The sequence below is a fragment of the Mesoplodon densirostris genome, chromosome 5 (assembly GCF_025265405.1).
Source record: "Mesoplodon densirostris isolate mMesDen1 chromosome 5, mMesDen1 primary haplotype, whole genome shotgun sequence".
Lineage (NCBI taxonomy): Eukaryota > Metazoa > Chordata > Mammalia > Artiodactyla > Ziphiidae > Mesoplodon > Mesoplodon densirostris.
In genome coordinates this window covers 42,449,561-42,470,646 of record NC_082665.1, presented here as the reverse complement: position 1 = coordinate 42,470,646, position 21,086 = coordinate 42,449,561, and the positions used below count along the sequence as shown (strand labels likewise).

The 21,086-nt window shown below is 35.3% G+C and overlaps 1 protein-coding gene across 2 annotated transcripts in view; it reads right to left on the bottom strand.

Annotated features, from left to right (window-relative positions):
- The window catches only part of EPHA3 (EPH receptor A3), a 373,968-nt gene that overhangs the window by 48,414 nt on the left and 304,468 nt on the right, over positions 1-21,086 (bottom strand). For both annotated transcript variants that reach the window (XM_060099806.1, XM_060099807.1), the window contains exons 10-11: positions 9,386-9,511; positions 2,979-3,164 (exon numbers count right to left, since the gene is read on the bottom strand). In XM_060099806.1, the coding sequence (XP_059955789.1) occupies positions 2,979-3,164; positions 9,386-9,511 (312 nt within the window). The remainder of the gene's footprint in view (positions 1-2,978; positions 3,165-9,385; positions 9,512-21,086) is intronic.

The following is a 21,086-nucleotide window of genomic DNA, read 5'->3' as shown; positions in this document are numbered from 1 at the left end:
CATTTGCTAAAAACAAGTTCCATCTTTTTGAACTTCAACTAAAATTGATAACACATGTTAGTACCAAGTTCTGAGCAGGACTGTGCCCCCAGCTTTCTGCTACTTTGAAGATCAGAGACTCTCTCACCTCCTCTTGTTTAAGACCATCAAGCTCAAAACCACGCCATTAAAATTGTTTATGGCTTAATTCAAATAAATGATAATATAATTATTGAATAAAGGACTTTCTCTAACTTGAAAATGATACATTATAATAGACTTAGTGTTTCAAAGCACATAATTAATAGCAATAATAAAAAATTATCTTTGAGCCGAAAAGGAATTGTTTTCAAGAATTTTCTTCTACACTCCCAGATTAACTGGTAAAATCTCAAACTCAACCAGAAGTGGTAATTTAGATTGCATAGTTCTATTCCACCTAAGAACATATTCTTATGGAATCTTATTTGATCTTACAAGGACCTGGAAGTAGTAAAGTAGAACTGCTAATTCCATGTTACAAGTGAAGAGAGTGAGTATCTGGGAGTGGTTTGATTTATCAGATGTCTCACAAACCAGTAGAGCTGAATCAGAATTTGAACTCTGACCGTCTGATTCTTAATCCAGATACCAATATGCTTTCTCTTCTTCTTTAAATACAATTTGTTCATTAAATTATAAGCTCTGTATATCTAGGTGTGCATGTGTGTGTTTCTGAACTTTTCAGGTAGATTGTTTTAGCAGTCATATACTCTCAGGAAACAAAGAAAATGATAGGAGTGTATTAAATAATTTATTTGGTGACAAAATTGCCTTGTTTACATATTAAATACAACTTATTAACTTTATTCTAAGGCATTTCTATTTCCTCTCAGTTGTAACAGGATGCCAGACTTAGAGCTTTTAAATATGCCACTAAAAGAGTTCAAAATCTAATTCTAGGTCTGCTACTCTATTATGCTTGCACTATATGAGATGACTGGGATTTATATAGTCAGATTTGGCAGTCTCTTGCATGCTTATTTGACCAAGGAGATATATGAAATTTAGAACTTTCACTCTAAGAATAAGGCAGCTATAATTCATATTAGAATGTTACAGACTCCTACTTGAATAAGACATTTAATGTATAATACCTGCGATTTTTAAAGGTCCTTTTTTTTCTTAATGCATTTTTTCCTGCATTTTGGTCTCAGGGGTTGTTTTATGGATTTCTTTGCCAGGTGACCATAATTCATATTTGATTATTCCATTTATATCTAAAGAAGATCTTCTTTATATATATATATATATATATATATATATATATATATATATATATCTTTATATCTAAAGAAGATCTTCTACAATAATTATGGTTTAATTTTGCTTATCATTCAGTAAATGAACTTATAGGAAACAGCTAGCAAAACCAAATAGGATAATAATAATTCATAACACTGGGAACAAAAAAAATTAAGAATTTTGAAAATTGAGAGTTAAAAGAAGAATGGATACATAAGTACAAGTGAGTTTCCTCTCCCAATGGGCTCAAGATCTGAAGGACAACCACTTGGTGAGAATGATATGGAGGAAAATAAAAGGTTAAATGACTATTAAAAACCCAGTGAGACATGATTCTATAATTCTAAGGATATTAAGTAGGATACTCTATAGATATGGTCTTGCCCTGAAGGAACAAATATTTCATAGTTTTTCCCAATCCTTAGTATTTTTATTATTAAATATTAATAGTATTTTTATTATTCATTTTTAAAAATTAAAAAGACATTTTTCATCAGAAATTATTTTAGTGTTACAACTAATGTAGCCTCATTTTTAAGAGTACAGAGGGAAAAATATGCTTCTAACAAGACTTAATATGGGCTTATAGTTTATGGTTAAGTTCTCCTACATTGTTAAATTCTTAACCACACTTATTATATTAAAAAACTCTAAAGGAAATCAAGGTATATTTCAATTATACCATGCTCTTGTGAGTAAGGAATTGCCTTTTTACTCATACAAAAGTGATAATAGGTATTAGTGCCATTTGGAAAGTGCTCCACGTAATGTTAAAGAAAAATATCATTGTGAAAAATATAATGTGCAATGTCTGTTGGTAACCACAGAATATATAAATTATCCCCTAAAGGATGCCAAATTCCCTGCCATATGCTGTCTTTCACTCTAAGAAGTCTGCTACTGCGAATTTAGCTTATTCTTCATCTTGTGCCCCCAAATCTTGAGAAAAACAACATCCCAGAGCATTCTCAAGAGGTTTTCATTGGGACTGGAGCCAAAAATCACATATCTGTCTCATGGGATCACTTTTGAGCCTGGATGGAGAAATCATCATGGAAATAAGTTCATATCTCTGTCGCAGACTGTAAGCCAGAGGTTCCCCAGAGTAGTCAAGAATCCATCTGGGACTCTAGATGAGAATTTGAAATCCACAGAGAATGGGGAAAAGGGTTTGGGTCTAATGTGATTCCAATCTTTACAGCTCAGAAGCATTCCCAAAACTCTCATAATTTCCCTAAAGCCAGGGGGGTAAATATTTGGAAGCTTAAATGAAACTAGTGAACAATAAAAGAAAAGGCAGCTAGCCAGGAGTTCTCAGCAATTTCTGTCAAAATTGAGTCATTGTTTTTTCCTTGCTACTCTACATAACAGAAAGTTCTATACAATTCACTTAACTGTAGTTTAATCAGCATGTATTACTATAGTCCAACATTTAGATCTTAAATTTTAAAGCTTTTTAAGGTCTAGAATAGCACTGTCAAAATAATACTAGTTAAATGTCTTTGGTCTCCTGTCAAAGACATACATGTTAATCTTAATACACTGAGGTTTTGTTTTTGTTTTTTGATTTTTTTTTGTTTCATTTTGTTTTGCTTTGTTTTTGGTTAGGACTAATAAGTACTCATGAAAAAAGACCAAAATTCTTAAATTATTGACTTTGGGTTTGAACAACCTCTGCTCAACATACACAAAATTGGTCTTATGACTTCACTTACTTTTAGTAACAACACCCTCCAGTCGAATGATATTGGGATGGTCAAACTGTCCCATAATGCTTGCTTCTCCTAAGAAGTCTCTCCTCTGCTTTTCTGTGTAGCCCACTTTCAGGGTCTTGATGGCCACTGAAATCTCTTTTTTTGAAGGAAGTTTTAAGCGACCACTGCACACCTCTCCAAATTCACCTGTTAGAATGCAGAAGAACAAAACAAGAAAAGGCAAGAAATTATATTATAAAAAATCATCAGCAGGGAGCAACTGTTTTCTCTCAATAATTACAATTCAATAATTGACCTGCAAGATGTACACTTGTAGGCCTCCAAATTATTTTGGAAGTTGGTAATAAGAAACCCCAGGACATCCACACCCTGGTGGAAAATGGACCTTGTGATGTCTCATGTATTTTGAAGTACTACACTATGAATAATGACATATGAAAGAATAAGAGGGAAGTCAAAAGTTATATTTATTAGATTTTTTCATTCCTTGTTCTCATAGCTATCTTTTCCTCAGGATAATCAACCAGCACCAGCACCAATATAATGGGTTAAACACTGGATTAAATTTCAGACGTTTATCAGTATTCTGTTTTTACCAGGGCCAATTTAGCTATAAATTCCAGCTCTCTGAAAATGGGAATAAAAAAAATAAGCTATCAAGTCATTTTATGGAGTAGGGTGTGTTGTATTATTCACATACTAGTTGTAAAGTTCTCTGGGGCTCTGGAAAGAGAAAAATAATCTAACAGTATTGAATCGTATCTAAAGAATTATTGTAGAAATATTTTCTTAGATCCAGTGTCTTCAATAAAAAAGTTGTCTTAAATGCACAATCAGAATTTGTTGAATATGGAGTGTTGCTGACTTTTACGTAGTCTAATTTAATTGATATAAAATTACCTAGAACTAATTTGGTCACTATCTTCACATACATTGTTATTGAGAAGATTCACCCATAATGATTTCATTTGATTTTGAGCTCCTTGAGAGAAGAGACCCTTTACATTCATTTCTCTGTCTCCACTGCTGCCACAGTGATTGCCATAAAGTAGTGCCACGTATTGATTGTTCCTCATTCAAGGAAGAAATCCTAATATTGTCCGGATTATTAGACGGGTTTTGTACAACATTTAAAAAAATAGTTTTTAACAGCAAATGAAAGGTTTTTCTGAAAAGAAAAATTACATGATCAATTTTTAGGCTCTCTATGGAATGGAAAAAGATTTTTGGTCCAACCTTTTCACAGTGAGTTTTTGTACAGGGCCCAGGCCCCATGAGTCCGCCAGAAAGAAGGTGTCAAGTAGTGAGATACTTCTCTATTTTTCATCCAAGTAAGTCCTTCAACCCACAAAAGCAGCAGGTTGTCCTAATGATTTATCAACTGCATCCCTACAAATGACTTGCTTCTCTCCAGGAGGTTCTAAACTCCCTTAGACTTGACCCTCCCTTGTTCAGGAATCCAGTCTTGCCACTGTTTTCAAAACAATGACTTGTACTATGACTTGTCAAAGTCACTTAATGTCCAAAAGCAGGTATTCATACATTAATTTAATAAATATTCATCAATTGGCAACTGTATTACAGATACTATGAAAAACTCGGAGATATAATGATAATAAAGGCAGATCTAATTTCTTCCCCTCAAGGAAGTACAGAGATGATAGTAATATCTGCAGCTAGAGTGTTTTTTAGGATTATGGGGAGAATTAGGGGCAGAACTTGAGAACACTCAATGATCTTTTTTTAAATCAAAGGAAGAATATGCCATTATAGATGTGTGAGCATTAGGAGAAGTTATGATGCAAAGTAAATCATTGTTAAAATTTGTAAACAGGACTAAGAGTTTCTTTCTTTATGCAGGGCTATCAGAACATTGCCCAAAACCCCAGTTCACTTTGTGTAAACATTAAGTTTGGGCAAACCATAAGGAGGCACCCATCATGAATTTTCATATTCTGAAAAAAAGTTCTGCCATTATCATGGATCAATAGGGTGTAATGGATTGTGTTTTAAATTTGAAAGTCATGACCATTTATTCTAACTGACAAGTCAATTGTTAGTTTACAGGACAGACAGTACAGAACTGTGAGATAGAGCATGGATTCTGGAGCCGGATTGTCTAGGGTCTAATTCAGCCTCTGTCACTTATTACCTGTGTGATTTTGAGTGACTGTCTTAACCTCTCTGTGCCTTTGTCTCTTTATCTATAACATAGGGACACCAATTTTGTCTACTTCATAAAATTTTTGTGCAGTTAAAGGAATTAATGTACATAGAATGCACTTAGAATGCACTTAGAAGAGAGCCAGACACATAGTAAGTGCCATCTAAGTGTTAGTCGTTCTTTCTTCTCTGAGTTCAAACCTACTTTAAGAAGGATAAATATCTATCTACTTCTTAAGAGTTAGATCAAGGTGAAGAATAAATACTAATGTTCTTTTTAAAATGTCAAATTCTGTATTAATGTAAAAAGAGATGGCTGTGATGATCACGGTGATAACAAGCTTAATGTCATATTGGACAAGTATTTGTAAAGGAAAGAATGTTGTGAAAGTACCTCACTAGGGAGATCAAGGGGAAGAGTTTGAATTTCAAGTGGCCCAATTAGTGTTTCTTCCTTTGTTCTCAGTGGGAGAGCTGGATATATGGACATGTTATCTACCTTCAAAATTCAGAAAATGGTGCTTCAGTAATGCTAGTATTTAAAAAAGTCATAAAGTTTAGAAATGTGATTATTTTATCTGATAAATACTAGAAATTGTCACAAATATACTAGACATAGAAATGTTACATATTAATTCAAGTCTCTTTATAATAACTGTTCTTAAAAGAACAGTGTTGGAAAAATAACAAAGACTGGACAAACACAATGCCTGATTTTTCCATCTAGCCAATTTTACATGGTTCAATTAACTTTGCACCTGTAAGAAACAAAATTTAGATCCTGTCATTTCTAAATAAAAGCAGAGCTACAAGAAGTTCATTTGAGAAGATACTACTTGATTTTTTAAATAATTAAGTGCATCAGTGTTTATTTGCCCTTTGAAATAAAATATGCTTTATGAGAATGGGTACACTGTATTTTGATTTAAGGTACACAATGCACAATTGCTCAAAATAAAATTTCTTATGCTAATTTCATTTAAAACAGGAAATAATGCACTTGTGTTTAAGTGGAATGACCCTATGCACTAGTCAAAGCCCATTCTCCTTCTACTGTTTTAATAAGAGAAGACTAATAAAAAGACACACTGAACAATGCTGTTGTGTCAGCTAAGCACTATACATGAATTATCTCGATTAATCTTCAAAAAAATCTTAGAAGGCACTATTGTGATCATTAGTGTCTAACATAAACTTTGAAGTTGAAAAGTACAAGCTTCAGATTTTGGCTTCCTAATTAATATCTATGTGATCATGGGCCATTCATATTTTCAGCTTTTGTTTCCTCATCTGGTGAAATGGAGATAATAATACCTATTTAAGGGCCTCCCTGGTGGCGCAGTGGTTGAGAGTCCGCCTGCCGATGCAGGGGATACGGGTTCGTGCCCCGGTCTGGGAGGATCCCATATGCCGCGGAGCGGCTGGGCCCGTGAGCCATGGCCGCTGAGCCTGCGCATCTGGAGCCTGTGCTCCACAACGGGAGAGGCCACAACAGTGAGAGGCCCGTGTACGGAAAAAAAAAAAATAAATAATAATAATAATAATAATAATAATACCTATTTAAAAGTCTAATAAAATTAAAATCATGTGAATGTCTAGCACAGAATAGGAATTAAATATTTTCTACCTTCAGGAAACCTTGAAATAATGGTTGGATTGAGGAGTAAAATTAGGAATTTTGGTCATTATGAATTCCTCACTAACAAAATTTATACTACCTTGAGAAATTATACTACCTTGAGAAAGTTAAGTCATGCCTCAATTTTAATTTTGTAATTTGCAATATGGGTATAATTCTTCTGGTTATTCAATGTATAAATGAGAGTTTCTGTTATATCTATTTCTTTGAATAAAATTTTTGACAGAAAACTAAAGAGTTAGTCTAGTCTAAAGAATATAGTCTTCCTGTATATTTAATTGACTGTGAAAGTTCTGTCATTGAATAAAAGATTCAGCCTTTTAACAATAGAAGATAGGTGCTAATCAATTTAGCATGATTACTAATTTTTTTGTGGACAACATTATTTTTTTTAATTTTAAAAGGTATAGGAAGTGGGTAAGAGTGTAAATGAAAGAAGGCTGGTCATGAGTGGACTGTGATTGAAGTTGCTGTAGAAATGGTTACATGCAGGTTCATTATACTATTTTACAATTTCATCTATTTTTGTAGACATTTAAAATTTTACAAAACAAAATGTTAATAAATGATAGCCTTCAAAATCTTGATTTCATATTCTATCTTGGTAATGACAAATCATTTAAAGGTTAATCAAGACAGACTAGAATTGGGAGTGCATTTTATAAAGAAATCTTCCAGGTGAAGCATAACCAACCTTGAAGATATATATATTTGGAGACAAAATAGGCACAGTTTTATAGCCCTTAATGTGGCAAATGAGACTATCGGCTGCAAAACTCTGAAAATGCAGCAATGTCTAATTTTTTACAAATATGTTTGAAGAAAGAAAGGAAAAAGAGCATCTGTTTTAATCTTTAATGAGCGTCAAGGATTATTAAGTGATTCAGTACAAATAGCCTTTACCTTCATCTCATTGATCAGATACCATTTTTAATGAGTATGCTTTGTCTCACACTACTATGTTCTAGATACCTGGCTTTGTCAATAACATCTGTATGTATAAGCTTTTATTAATGCAGAAGGCCCCATATTTCAAGGTCACAATATGTCTGACCTTCTGGACATTGGCTGACCTTCTCTCATCACATTCTCCAGTTGAGTGTGCAAAGTCTTTTGCTGCATATGCTATGACAGCTTCCATGCTGGAGAACAGTGCACTCTTGTGGGGCAGCATTAAAACCTGCATGACAAAACCCCTCTGCACCATGGAGCAGTTGACAAAGCAGAACTATACAAATGAAAGAGTAATCAATATATATCTGGATTAATTTAGGCTAAATTAACATAGATGTACAGTGAATGTGTGTATTCTTAAGTCTTAGATTGTGAAAAAAGAAGTACTTATTCTAGTTTCCTTTTATGAATTGCTAGTTTCATATTTTCATATTACCTGCACATGTGAATTTTAGGAGGATATAACATTAAGAAAATTAGAAGAGAAGATTTATGAAACTATCATTTTATTTAGATAATATATGAATTACTCAGATTACCCTGCTTGAATAGTAAATACTACTTGATTTATAAATAATTCTTTAGTACATAGAAAAAGAAACAGAAAATTATATGCACATTTGTGTAAAAAAGCATCAGTCATATATAGAGTACTTGCAGAAAATGTGATCTGATATGGTATGCATAATTCAAAAAGTTCATTTTTCATTCTTTCACTCTATTTCCCACATAGACATAACTAGTTTGTGTTTGTTTTTAGAACAATATTGAAGAATGAGATGACTGTGTACAATTATTGTACATTATTTTTACTTTTTAGTAGTAGTTTTATTCAAATGCACACTGCATATTCTGTGGATGCCATATGTTTATGTGTAATTTTATAAAATACTGTTATTTTATAAATATATTTTTTTGGAAATACTCAACTGCTGTTAATAATATCTATAATTTTTTGGAAATATGCAACTGTGACACCTATTAACACTCCATAGGTGTTTTTAATGAATTTGTGATTGAGCAAATTAATAATTAGAACAAAAGTATGTCTATATGAAAACAAGCTTCAACACAAATACTTTAAAACTATATACCATTACAAGCAAGTATTAAAATGGAGCACTTCACATTATTTAAACAATCCTCTCAATATAGTTGTGATAGAATTTGAATAAAATATGTCATTTTAAATTTTATTTTGTGTTGTCTTTGTTTTTTAATTCCAAAGAAGATTCTAGAATTACTTTTTCTCTACAAATCAAAATTTTCACTTAGTGGGCTCATTTAAAGTAAGACACACTTTTATCCTGTTATCCCCATTTAGCCAGATAGACTTTGTGACACATGATCAGCATAGCCATGGAGAGATTGAGCTGCGGCGGCTGCCCACTCTGAAATTCAATAAATAGAAAGCTGGCCGTGGTCTCTGAGTCTGTAGGTCTGGCACCTTTGAAATCATTACATTCCATTAAATACTCCTTCATTTATTTACTGCCTGCCTTTCATCATGAAGTCAGAAAATGTCCCTTTTCATAGCAATATACTTTGGCCTGAGAACCTGAGCAGTCAATCTCAGGCAGCATTCTTATGCATAGCTGTAGACTTGTAATTAACATACTTAGGTTGACAGTGGGATTACTGTGGTGGTTACCTGCTCCAACAACTTTGTCAATGGATATGTTGGTGGCATCCAATTCCTTAGCAAACTCATGAACTGCTTGGGTAGGGTCTTCGTAAGTGTGCGGGTCAACGTAAGTCCTGAGACCTGGAAGTTTTACTGTTTAAGGAAAGGAAGAAAGGCATTTAGAAAGAAAGGCATTTATAAAACCTTTACCATGCGAATTTATTTATTTATTTATTTATTTATTTTTTGTGCGGTACGCGGGCCTCTCACTGTTGTGGCCTCTCCCGTTGTGAAGCACAGGCTCCAGACGCGCAGGCTCAGCGGCCATGGCCCACGGGCCCAGCCTCTCCGCGGCATGTGGGATCCTCAGAGACCGGGGCACGAACCCGTGTCCCCTGCATCGGCAGGCGGACTCTCAACCACTGCGCCACCAGGGAAGCCCCATGCGAATTTATGATAACATTATTGGTTTTTTAAAAAAATCCCCATGACATTAAACTGTAATGAAACATAAAGAGGTACCACAATGAACTTTCTCTGTAAAAACACTAGAAGGAAAATGGACATTCAAGGAGGGGATTCTTGAGGAGACAAAAATGGTTCAGAATTGAGTAGGTCTAGTAATTTCTACCAGTAGCAGCAGTGTGTGAATGCCATCACACTATCACACATTTGTGACTCTGTAAACAGTGCGGTAACCAAATATCTATTATAGTGCCACATGTGACAATAAAGGAAAGCTTGTGACTTACTTTCATCAGGTGGAATAGCTGATGTAATTAGAGGATATAAAACAGCATGTCTTTCATCTGACACGATTCTGCTTTTATTAACAGTCACAATCAAAATCCCCCACTGCATTTATAGATTTACGTTAAGCTGTGAGTTTACGTATACATAATATGGGTATTATAAGTATATACTAGTATAGTTTCAATTAACTGAAATCTTATTATGTAGCTTTTCAACATGGTTGAAAGCAATATGAGTGCTCTCTATAAGTTTAATAATTGTGGTAAGGAGCTAAATTCCAAACATAAATCATATTTATAGCTTATTAAATATAAACTTTCTTCATAGTATATTTATTTATTGAATTTTTCTGAAGGTGAAAAATTTTCATGATGTTCTGCAATTAAAATAGCAAAGACAAAAGATACAGGAGAATCATTTTGGATTTGATATAATATTAATAAAATTCCTATCATCTGGAAATATAATTCATATTTGAAACAATTTGGAATGTTCAAGAAACTAACTTTCTCTGAAAGAAAACTAAAATTTTAAAAAGGAAACCTAAAATCTATTAAAGTATATAAACATGCTCTAACATTAAAGGACACTGTAATTTAACTGCCACAGTATATATACTAATAATATTGATTTTGATTTTAATTTTCATAATGGTGAATAATATTAGTAAAATTATTTTAGCAAGGGAAATGGATTCTTTCTTTTTTTATCACTTTTTCCCAAGTTTATTGAAATATTATTGACATAACATTGTGTATGTTTAAAGTGTACAATGTGATCATTTGATACACATATATATTGTGAAATATTTACCACAATAATATTAAAACATTCCTCACCTCACATTGTTACCTTTGTTGTTGTTGTTGTTAGCATGAGAATGTTAAAACTCTACTCTCATAGCAACTTCCTAGTGTACAATACAATAATGTTAACTAGAGTCACCATGCAGCACCTTAGATCCCCAGAATTTGTTCATCTTCTAACTGAAAGCTTGTACTGTTTGACCAACATCTCCCCATATTCCCCATCCCTCAGCCCCTGGCAACCACCATACTAATTTCTGTTTCTATGAGTTTGATATTTTTAGATTCCACATGTGAGTTCATAAAGCATTTGTCTTTCTCTCTCTGGCTTATTTCATTTAGCCAAATGCCTTCAAGGTCCATCCATGTTGTCACAAATGGTAGGATTTCCTTCTTTTATATGGATAAATAATATTCCATTCTATAAATATACCTCATTTTCTTTATCCATTCATCTGTCAGTGGACACTTAGGTTATTTCCATGTCTTGACGTTGTGAAGAATGTTATAGTAAACATGGAGGTGCAGATATACCTTTGAGATAGTGATTTAATTTCCTTTCAATATATACCCATCAGTAGGATTGCTGAATCATATTGTAGTTGTATTTTTAATTTTTTGAGAACCCTCTATACTCTTCCAATATTGGTGATACCAATTTATATTCCCACCAACAGTGCACCAGATTTCCTTTTCTACACATCCTTGTCAGCATTTGTTATCTTTTGTCTTTTTGAGAATAGTCATGCTAACAGATGTGAGACAGTATCTCATTGTGATTTTGATTTGCATATGCCTGATGGTTAGTGATATAGAGCTCCTTTTTATGTACTTGTTAGCCATTTCCATGTGTTCTTTGGAAAAAAATGTCTATTCATGTCTTTTGCCCATTTTCTAATTGGATTGCTTGGGGTTTTGCTGTTGAGTTCCTTATGTATTTTGGGTATTAACCCCTTATCAGATATATGGTTTGCAAATATTTTTACCATTCTATAGATTCCCTTTTCTTTTCCTTAATTGTTTCTTCTGCTGTGCAGAAGATTTTTAGTTTAATGTAGTAATGCTTGATGATTTTTGCATTTGTTGCTGGTGTTTTGGGGTTCATATCCAAAAATATCATTGCTAAGACCTATGTCAATGAGCTTTTTCTCTATTTTCGTTCTAAAAGTTTTATAAGTTCAGATCTTATGTTGAAGTCCTTAATTCACAAAATGAGTTACATTTTGTGAGTGATGTAAGATGACGGTGTGGTTTCATTATTTTGCAAATGAATATCCAGTTCTCCCAACATCATTTAGTGAAGAAACTATCATTTCCCTATTGAGTATTCTTGGCTCCCTAGTTGTCCATATGCATGAGTTTATTTCTGGGCTCTCAATCCTGCTCCATTGGTCTATGTGTCTGTTTTATGCCAGTACCATACTGTGTTTATTACTATAGCTTTGTGATATAATTTGAAATCTGGAAGTGTGATGCCTCCAGCTTTCAAAGACTGCTTTGACTATTTGAGGTCTTTGTAATTCCTTATGAAATTTGGGATAGCTCCTTCTACTTCTCTGAAAAATGCCGTTGGAATTTTGATAGAGATTGCACTGGATCTATACATGGTTTAGGTACTGGGTCCATTTTGACAATATTAACTCTTTAGATCCATGAGCATGGGCTATCTTGCAGTTTATTTGTGTCATCTTCAATTTCTTTTTTTAACGTCTTTATTGAAGTATAATTGCTTTACAAGGGTGTGTTAGTTTTTGCTTTATATCAGAGTGAATCAGCTATACATATACATATATCACCATATCTCCTCCTTCTGGCATCTCTCTCCCACCCTCCCTAACCCACCCCTCTAGGTAGTCACAAAGCACTGAGCTGATCTCCCTGTACTATGTGGCTGGTTCCCACTAGCTATCGATTTTACATTTGGTAGTGTATATATGTCCATGCAGCTCTCTCACTTTGTCCCAGCTTACACTTCTCCCTCCCCGTGTGCTCAAGTCCATTCTCTATGTCTGCATCTTTATTCCTGTCCTGTGCCTAGGTTTTTAAGAACCACTTTTTTTTTTTTTTTTTTAGATACCATATATATGTGTTAGCTTACAGTATTTGTTTTTCTCTCTCTGACTTACTTCACTCTGTATGACAGTCTCTAGGTCCATCCACCTCAGTACAAATAACTCAATTTCATTTCTTTATATGGCTGAGTAATATTCCATTGTATAAATGTGCCACATCTTTTTTATCCATTCATCTGTCGATGGACACTTAGGTTGCTTCCATGTCCTGGCTATTGTAAATAGAGCTGCAGTGAACATTGTGGTACATGAATCTTTTTCAATTATGGTTTTCTCAGGGTATATGCCCAGTAGTGGGATTGTTGGGTCATATGGTAGTTCTATTTTTAGTTCTTTAAGGAACCTCCATACTGCTCTCCATAGTGGCTGTATCAATTTACATTCCCACCAACAGTGCAAGAGGGCTCCCTTCTCTCCACACCCTCTCCAGCATTTATTGTGTATAGATTTTTTGATGATGGCCATTCTGACCAGTATGAGGTAACACCTCATGGCAGTTTTAATTTGCATTTCTCTAATGATTAGTGATGTTGAGCATCCTTTCATGTGTTTGTTGGCACTCTGTATAACTTCTTTGGAGAAATGTCTATTTAGGTTTTCTGCCCATTGTTGGATTGGGTTGTTTGTTTTCTTGATATTGAGGTGCATGAGCTGCTTATAAATTTTGGAGATTAATCCTTTGTCAGTTGCTTCATTTGTAAATATTTGCTCCCATTCTGAGGGTTGTCTTTTCATCTTCTTTATGGTTTCCTTTGCTGTGCAAAGGCTTTTAAGTTTCATTAGGTGCAATTTGTTTATTTTTCTTTTAATTTCCATTACTCTAAGAGGTGGGTAAAAAAGGATCTTGCTGTGATTTATGTCATAGAGTGTTCTACCTATGTTTTCCTCTAGGAGTTTTATAGTGTCTGGCCTTCCATTTAGGTTTTCAATCCATTTTGAGTTTATTTATGTGTATAGTGTTAGGGAGTGTTCTAATTTCATTCTTTTACAGGTAGCTGTCCAGTTTTCCCAGCACCACTTATTGAAGAGGCTGTCTTTTCTCCACTGTATATTCTTGCCTCCTTTATCAAAAATAAGGTGACCATATGTGTGTGGGTTTATCTCTGGGCTTTCTATCCTGTTCCATTGACCTACATTTCTGTTTTTGTGCCGGTACCATACCTTCTTGATTACCGTAACTTTGTAGTATAGTCTGAAGTCAGGGAGCCTGATTCCTCCAGTTCCATTTTTCCTTCTCAAGATTGCTTTCACTATTTGGGGTCTTTTGTGTTTCCATATAAACTGTGAAATTTTTTGTTCTAGTTCTGTGAAAAATGCCATTGGCAGTTTGATAGGTATTGTACTAAATCTGTAGATTGCTTTCAGTAGTAGAGTCATTTTCACAATGTTGATTCCTCTGATCTAAGAACATGGTATATCTCTCCATCTGTTTGTATCATCTTTAATTTCTTCCATCACTGTCTTATAGTTTTCTGCATACAGGTCATTTGTCTCCTTAGGTAGGTTCATTCCTAGGAATTTTATCCTTTTTGTTGCAATGGCAAATGGGAGTGTTTTCATGATTTCTCTTTCAGATTTTTCATCATTAGTGTATAGGAATGCAAGCGATTTCTTTGCATTAATTTTTTATCCTGCTACTTTACCAAATTCATTGATTAGCTCTAATAGTTTTCTGGTAGCCTCTTTAGGATTCTCTATGTATAGTATCATGTCATCTGCAAACGGTGGCAGTATTACTTTTTCTTTTCCAATTTGGATTCCTTTTATTTCTTTTTCTTCTCTGATTGCTGTGGCTAAAACTTTCAAAACTATGTTGAATAATAGTGGTGAAAGTGGACGACCTTGTCTTGTTCCTGATCTTAGAGGAAATGGTTTCAGTTTTTCACCATTGAGAATGATGTTGGCTGTGGGATTGTCATGTATAGCCTTTATTATGTTGAGGTAAGTTGCCTCTATGCCTACTTTCTGGAGGGTTTTTATATAAATGGGTGTTGAAATTTGTCAAAAGCTTTTACTGCATCTATTGAGATGATCATATGGATTTTCTCCTTCAGTTTGTTCATATGGTTTATCACATTGATTGATTTGCATATATTGAAGAATCCTTGCATTCCTAGGATAAGCCCCACTTGATCATGGTGTATGATCCTTTTAATGTTGGATTCTGGTTGCTAGTACTTTGTTGAGGATTTTTTCATCTATGTTCATCAGTGATATTGGCCTGTAGTTTTCTTTCTTTGTGACATCCTTGTCTGGTTTTGGTATCAAGGTGATGGTGGCCTCATAGAATGAGTTTGGGAGTGTTCCTCCCTCTGTTATATTTTGGAAGAGTTTGAGGAGGATAGGTGTTAGCTCTTCTCTAAATGTTGGACAGAATTTGCCTGTGAATCCATCTGGTCCTGGGTTTTTGTTTGTTGGAAGATTTTTTTTTTTTTTTTTTTTTTGCGGTACATGGGCCTCTCACTGTTGTGGCCTCTCCCATTGTGAAGCACAGGCTCCAGATGCACAGGCTCAGTGGCCATGGCTCCTGGGCTCAGCTGCTTCACAGCATGTGGGATCTTCCCGGACCAGCGCACGAACCTGTTATTTCCACTCTTTTATCTTCCAGGTCATGTACCCATTCTTCTGCCTCAGTTATTCTGCTATTGATTCCTTCTAGAGAATTTTTAATTTCATTTTTTGTGTTGTTCATCATTGTTTGTTTGTTCTTTAGTTCTTCTAGGTCCTTGTTAAACATTTCTTGTATTTTCTCCATTCTATTTCCAAGATTTTGGATCATCTTTTCTAACATTACTCTTAATTCTTTTTCAGTTAGACTGCCTTTTTCCTCTTCATATATTTGGTCTGGTGGTTTTTTACCTTGCTCCTTCATCTGCTGTGTGTTTCTCAGTCTTCTCATTTTGCTTAACTTACTGTGTTTGGGTTCTCCTTTTCACAGTCTGCAGTTTCATAGTTCCCATTGTTTTTGGTGTCTGCCCCCAGTGGCTACGGTTGGTTCAGTGGGTTGTGTAGGCTTCCTGGTGGAGGGGACTGGTGTCTGTGTTCTGGTGGATGAGGCTGGATCTTGTCTTTCTGGTGAGCAGGACCATGTCCAGTGGTTTGTTTTGGGGTGTCAATGACCTTATTATGATTTTAGGCAGCCTCTCTGATAATGAGTGTGATTGTGTTCCTATCTTGCTAGTTGTTTGGCATAGGGTTTCTAGCACTGTAGCTTGCTAGTCGTTGAGTAGAGCTGGGTCTTAGCATTGAGATGGAGCTCTCTGTGAGAGCTTTTGCCGTTTCATATTACATGGAGCCAGGAGGTCTCTGATGGACCAATGTCTTGAACTCAGCTCTCCCACCTCAGATGCACAGGCGTGACACCTGGCCAGAGCACCAAGACCCTGTCAGCCACATGGCTAAATTAAACTTCCTTGGCCTTTCATAGGTAACCTGACTCAGACAGAATGGATAGAGATGGGTAGGTGGAACTCATAGAGTCACAGGCACCTCCAATGCGTCCACTCTGGGCAGCTCCTCCTGTAGATCCGCCTGTGACTTGCACAGGATCCCCAGTTGGGACATGGATTCTTAATGGTGATATATTTTTTCATTTAGCACACTATATTATTGAAGGTTTTTTTAATATCCTAAAATAACAAATAAAATCAGACATTATCTTTTTCTGATATCACTATTAAAAAAATTTATTTATTTATTTTTGGCTACATTGGGTCTTCATTTTTGCATGCGGACTTTCCCTAGTTGTGGGGAGTGGGGGCTACTCTTTGTTGCCATGTGTGGGCTTCTCATTGTGGTGGCTTCTCTTGTTGCAGAGAGCAGACTCTAGGGCACGCAGGTTCAGTATATGTGGTGCACAGGCTTAGTGCTCTGCAGCATGTGGGATCTTCCCAGACCAGTGCTTGAACCCATGTCCCCTGAATTGGCAGGCAGATTCTTAACCACTGCCCTGCCAAGGAAGTCCCTGATATCACTTTTTAATAGAAGAATCTTACTAGCAAAATTGCAGCTGAACATTCTGGAATTACTGAAGATTCTTTGAGCCAGTTTTGTATAATAGTTCATATGAAATAGGTGTAGGGACTGTGATGACAGCAATTGTTCCTGAGAGCCTTCATCACAATGGACATTTGGCCAATGAGTCCAGGATTTCAGAGTCTGGGCTAAGACATGATTAGTTTGTTGATCTACAGGATTACTTTGTGAATGCCTTGTTACATCACATAATAATTTATGTTCCTAGGAAGCCTCCATAGAGGTTTTGAGTAAAGAAATATAGGCATAAGAATAAATGGATTATGAAAGATGGGAGGTAAAGACTATTTTCCGTAGCTACTTCTTCAGATGATTTTTTTTTTTTTTTTTTTTTTTTGTGGTACGCAGGCCCCTCACTATTGTGGCCTCTCCTGTTGTGGAGCACAGGCTCTGGACGTGCAGGCTCAGCGACCATGGCTCATGGGCCCAGCTGCTCTGAGACATGTGGGATCTTCCTGGACTGGGGCACGAACCCACGTCCCCTGCATCGGCAGGCAGACTCTCAACCACTGTGCCACCAGGGAAGCCCTCTTCAGATGATTTTCAGACAGCAAAATAGGAGTGGGAGGTGAGGGTGCACATGGAAAATGTAGGAGAAGATAGGCCAGCACCACTCCTCCCTCTGCCTGGTGTTGACCCTGACACTGCAAAAGACTGGCCACTCTCCATCCAGAGACAGAGTGTAGATAATTTGACATGACACCCACATCTAGGGAGTGAACATCCACCGAAATGGGGAAATAGTAAGTTTTTTGCCCTTTCTTTGGGCAAACTGTGAGTGGAGTAGCTTTTGAAGAAATCTCCTTTTCTAGTTCTTCCACTTTGAATAGTGCAGCACAAAGAATCTGCTAGGCATCAGAGAAAGAAAGCTCTGGAAAACTTGCTCTTTAAGTGCTTAGCGTTGAGTGCCTGTTATTGTAGTTAGTGCCCAGTAAATGACAGAGACTATTGCCATTATCAGTATCTTCATGTTAAGAATGCTTATTCACAAATATGAATATCATTGAGGTTTCCCAGAGACAGAATTTGGGCTTAGAAATGTCCGTTTCTTTGGAGCTCATGCATCAGTTTGCATGCTTCTGCTGTTTATTATAAACATCATTTCTTTCTATAAAAACAGTCACTCTTTAGTACAGTGGTCTACTATAATTTATTATCACACTAAAACTATTTCTACATTATCAGCACTAAAACACTTTACTGTTGAAACAAGCAAACAGATTAAGGAAAGCTATCATACTTTTCTTGCTTTGGGGTAAGGAAAACAGTAAAAGTAACCATAGATTTAATAAAAGACGTTAGGAAATGAAGTATTCTCAGAATCTTTTTGTTTAGTCAATTTGGTTACATTTTAAAGAGGACACGTCAAATGGAGGCTAGAATATGTGATCATCCAATTTTGATTTTCCCCTAGTCATAGTAAAGTCAGGAAATAGTAAGGTAAGAAAATCTGGCATTCCTTTCCAAGGGAAAAAATAGCTCTTTTAAAAATAGGGTGAAAATGAAATTTTTTTCTGATAAACAATCACAAATATTTTACCTTGCTGAATTTAAGGAAATCAATTTGGGAGAGACTTACTGGCAAAATAGGGGTATGGGGTTAAGAGATACGAATTACTACATATAAACTAGATAAGCAACAGGATATATTGTTATCGCACGGGGAATTATAGCCATTATCTTGCAATAATTTTTAATGGTATATAATCTGTAAAAATTCTGAATCGCTATGCTATACATCTGAAACTAATATAATATTGTAAATCAACTATACTTAAATTTTAAAAAAGGAATTGACAAAGAAGATTATAAAATGAGTTGTTAGGAACAATGTCTCAAATATTTTAAATAAGTGCTGGCTTCAAACAGCCTTGAAAGTGTGCTTTAGAGTTACCATTCCGCTCCTGTCAGCCCTAGAGAGTATATGTATTACTAATTAATCTAAAAATTAACTAGTCATTCCCAAATAAAATCAATCAATTCATTGTGACTGATTAAAGTTAAGTAAATTGCTTTTCTATCTGCATGACATTTAGGGAAACAATACAAATATAAACACACGCACACATCTCCAAGAAAAATGGCCTGTTCACTGTGGGAGTTTTGGCTGCTGACTTTTAACTGCTGTCCCCAGAGGTTCCAGGAATCAGGTGATTCAGGATGCAAGCACATAATCCCTTCACACCAATAATTAAGGGCAACACACAGAGTAACTGGGCTGTGTCAAGAAAACCAGATAATAAACACATGCACACGTGTTAAGCTGCACTACTTTACAGCTCATTCTGTGCAAACACAGTAATTTACATTTCCATTTTACCAGCATGAGTTGCCCTAAGGATAGCACAAAAGTAAAAAGGCCCAGCCAGAGAGGGCAAGGGGACAGGATCTTAGGAGGTGAAGCACATTTCTTTCCTTTTGAAGGAATATTATAGGATTTGTAACAAGGCTGGAGGGAATAGTTCATAGCTAGAGCTTTTCAAAGTAATACGAAATAAATGGTCTGAAATAAACCAGCTGTAGCATTAAGATGCAGAAAGTTTATGACATGCATATACTTTATGCCCTTGCAGCTAGGATAAAACACATTTCTTTTTTGTTTGGCTATCATAAGGATATTATGCATTTGAAGAAAATTAAAGTTTCAACAAACTCCACTATAAAAAGCAACAGCTAAAGCAGATTGAAGTGATAGAGAAACCTGCTTACAATTGGCACGCAGAAATTTATCAGTGCTGCAAGTTCATGAGGTGTATAATTCCTGTATAAAGAACCAAATCAATATGGTCTTGTCCTAAAGACAATATTTACATCGATTGTCCAACTCAGATTAAGAACAACTTAATCCACAGGAATGCAACTACTCTGACTAATTTATATATGGTGAATGTGACTCAGTGTTTTGTGGGATTGTGAAGAAAAAGCTAGATAAATATCCTGTGATTTGTTCATGCACTCTTTTAAGACTTTTGAGTTGGTAACCTAACTAATCTGGAATGAGATATTGATATTAGGAAGGAGACACTTGGGCTTTTTTGTGAATTATTCTACAATGACTTCAATGAGACAAAACAAACAGTGCTCTCTGCAAACTCTGCCATTCTCTCCATCCTACTTCAATTTACATTTTGGAAAACATTTTTGTTTTTCTTCCCATCTACTATATTCCTCCTACATGGTGGCAACAGGTCATCAAGTTTTTACTGTAAAGCTACAACTTTTAGATGGAAAGCCAATTACTGACACGAAGTATGTTGAACTGAAAGTTATTTTCAGAAAGCAAAAGTGAAAGCCAAAGAAACTAATGCTTACAAGACTATATTAGTTACATTGAGATTATTTGAGAGCATATAGGCATGAGTATGGTCTCTGTACAAATTTCCATGAGAACATGCTATTCCCTTTAAGGCTGATGATTAGTAATTGCCACAATAACCCAGCCATGGTTTGGAAAAGCAAAATACCTGGAATGATTTGTTTCACCAGAAGAAAAAAAAAATGAGTCTTTTTATTAGATATAAACACTTTGCTTCTTAAAAGAGTATTTCTTTCAGAGAAATATTAAAAAGAGACTAAATTGATTGGTATTAAAATAAGGGCCAAAAGCCCTGGCTTTCCTACCAGTTGGATATCATATAACTCCAAAATAAACAGTTTATTCTAAAGGCTCTCCCCTGGTTGGTTGACAAAGTGGAGTAAGCCGTTTCACATAAACAGAGGTTGTTTATATTTACTTGGCAGTTAGGAAAGGGAAAAGGCTCCTATTTAGATTTTAGCAAATAGTTAGTAATAAGGAAATTGAAGATATGCTTTGCCTTTTAGCCACGCAGAGCCGACTATAGTATCTACTCCCCATCATGTGCATTATTTGAATATAAACCACCAGTTACCCTTCACGTTAGCTTAAGTATGCTGAAATGCAGCCATGTAAAAATTACTTAATGCAGAGCCGTGGATTCCCTTCTCTGTTTAAAATAAATTTGACTTGCTCAATTTTCCCATAAAACTACTTTTGAATTCTCTTTGTCAGGGGGGAAGTTATCCAATTACAAATCAACAACT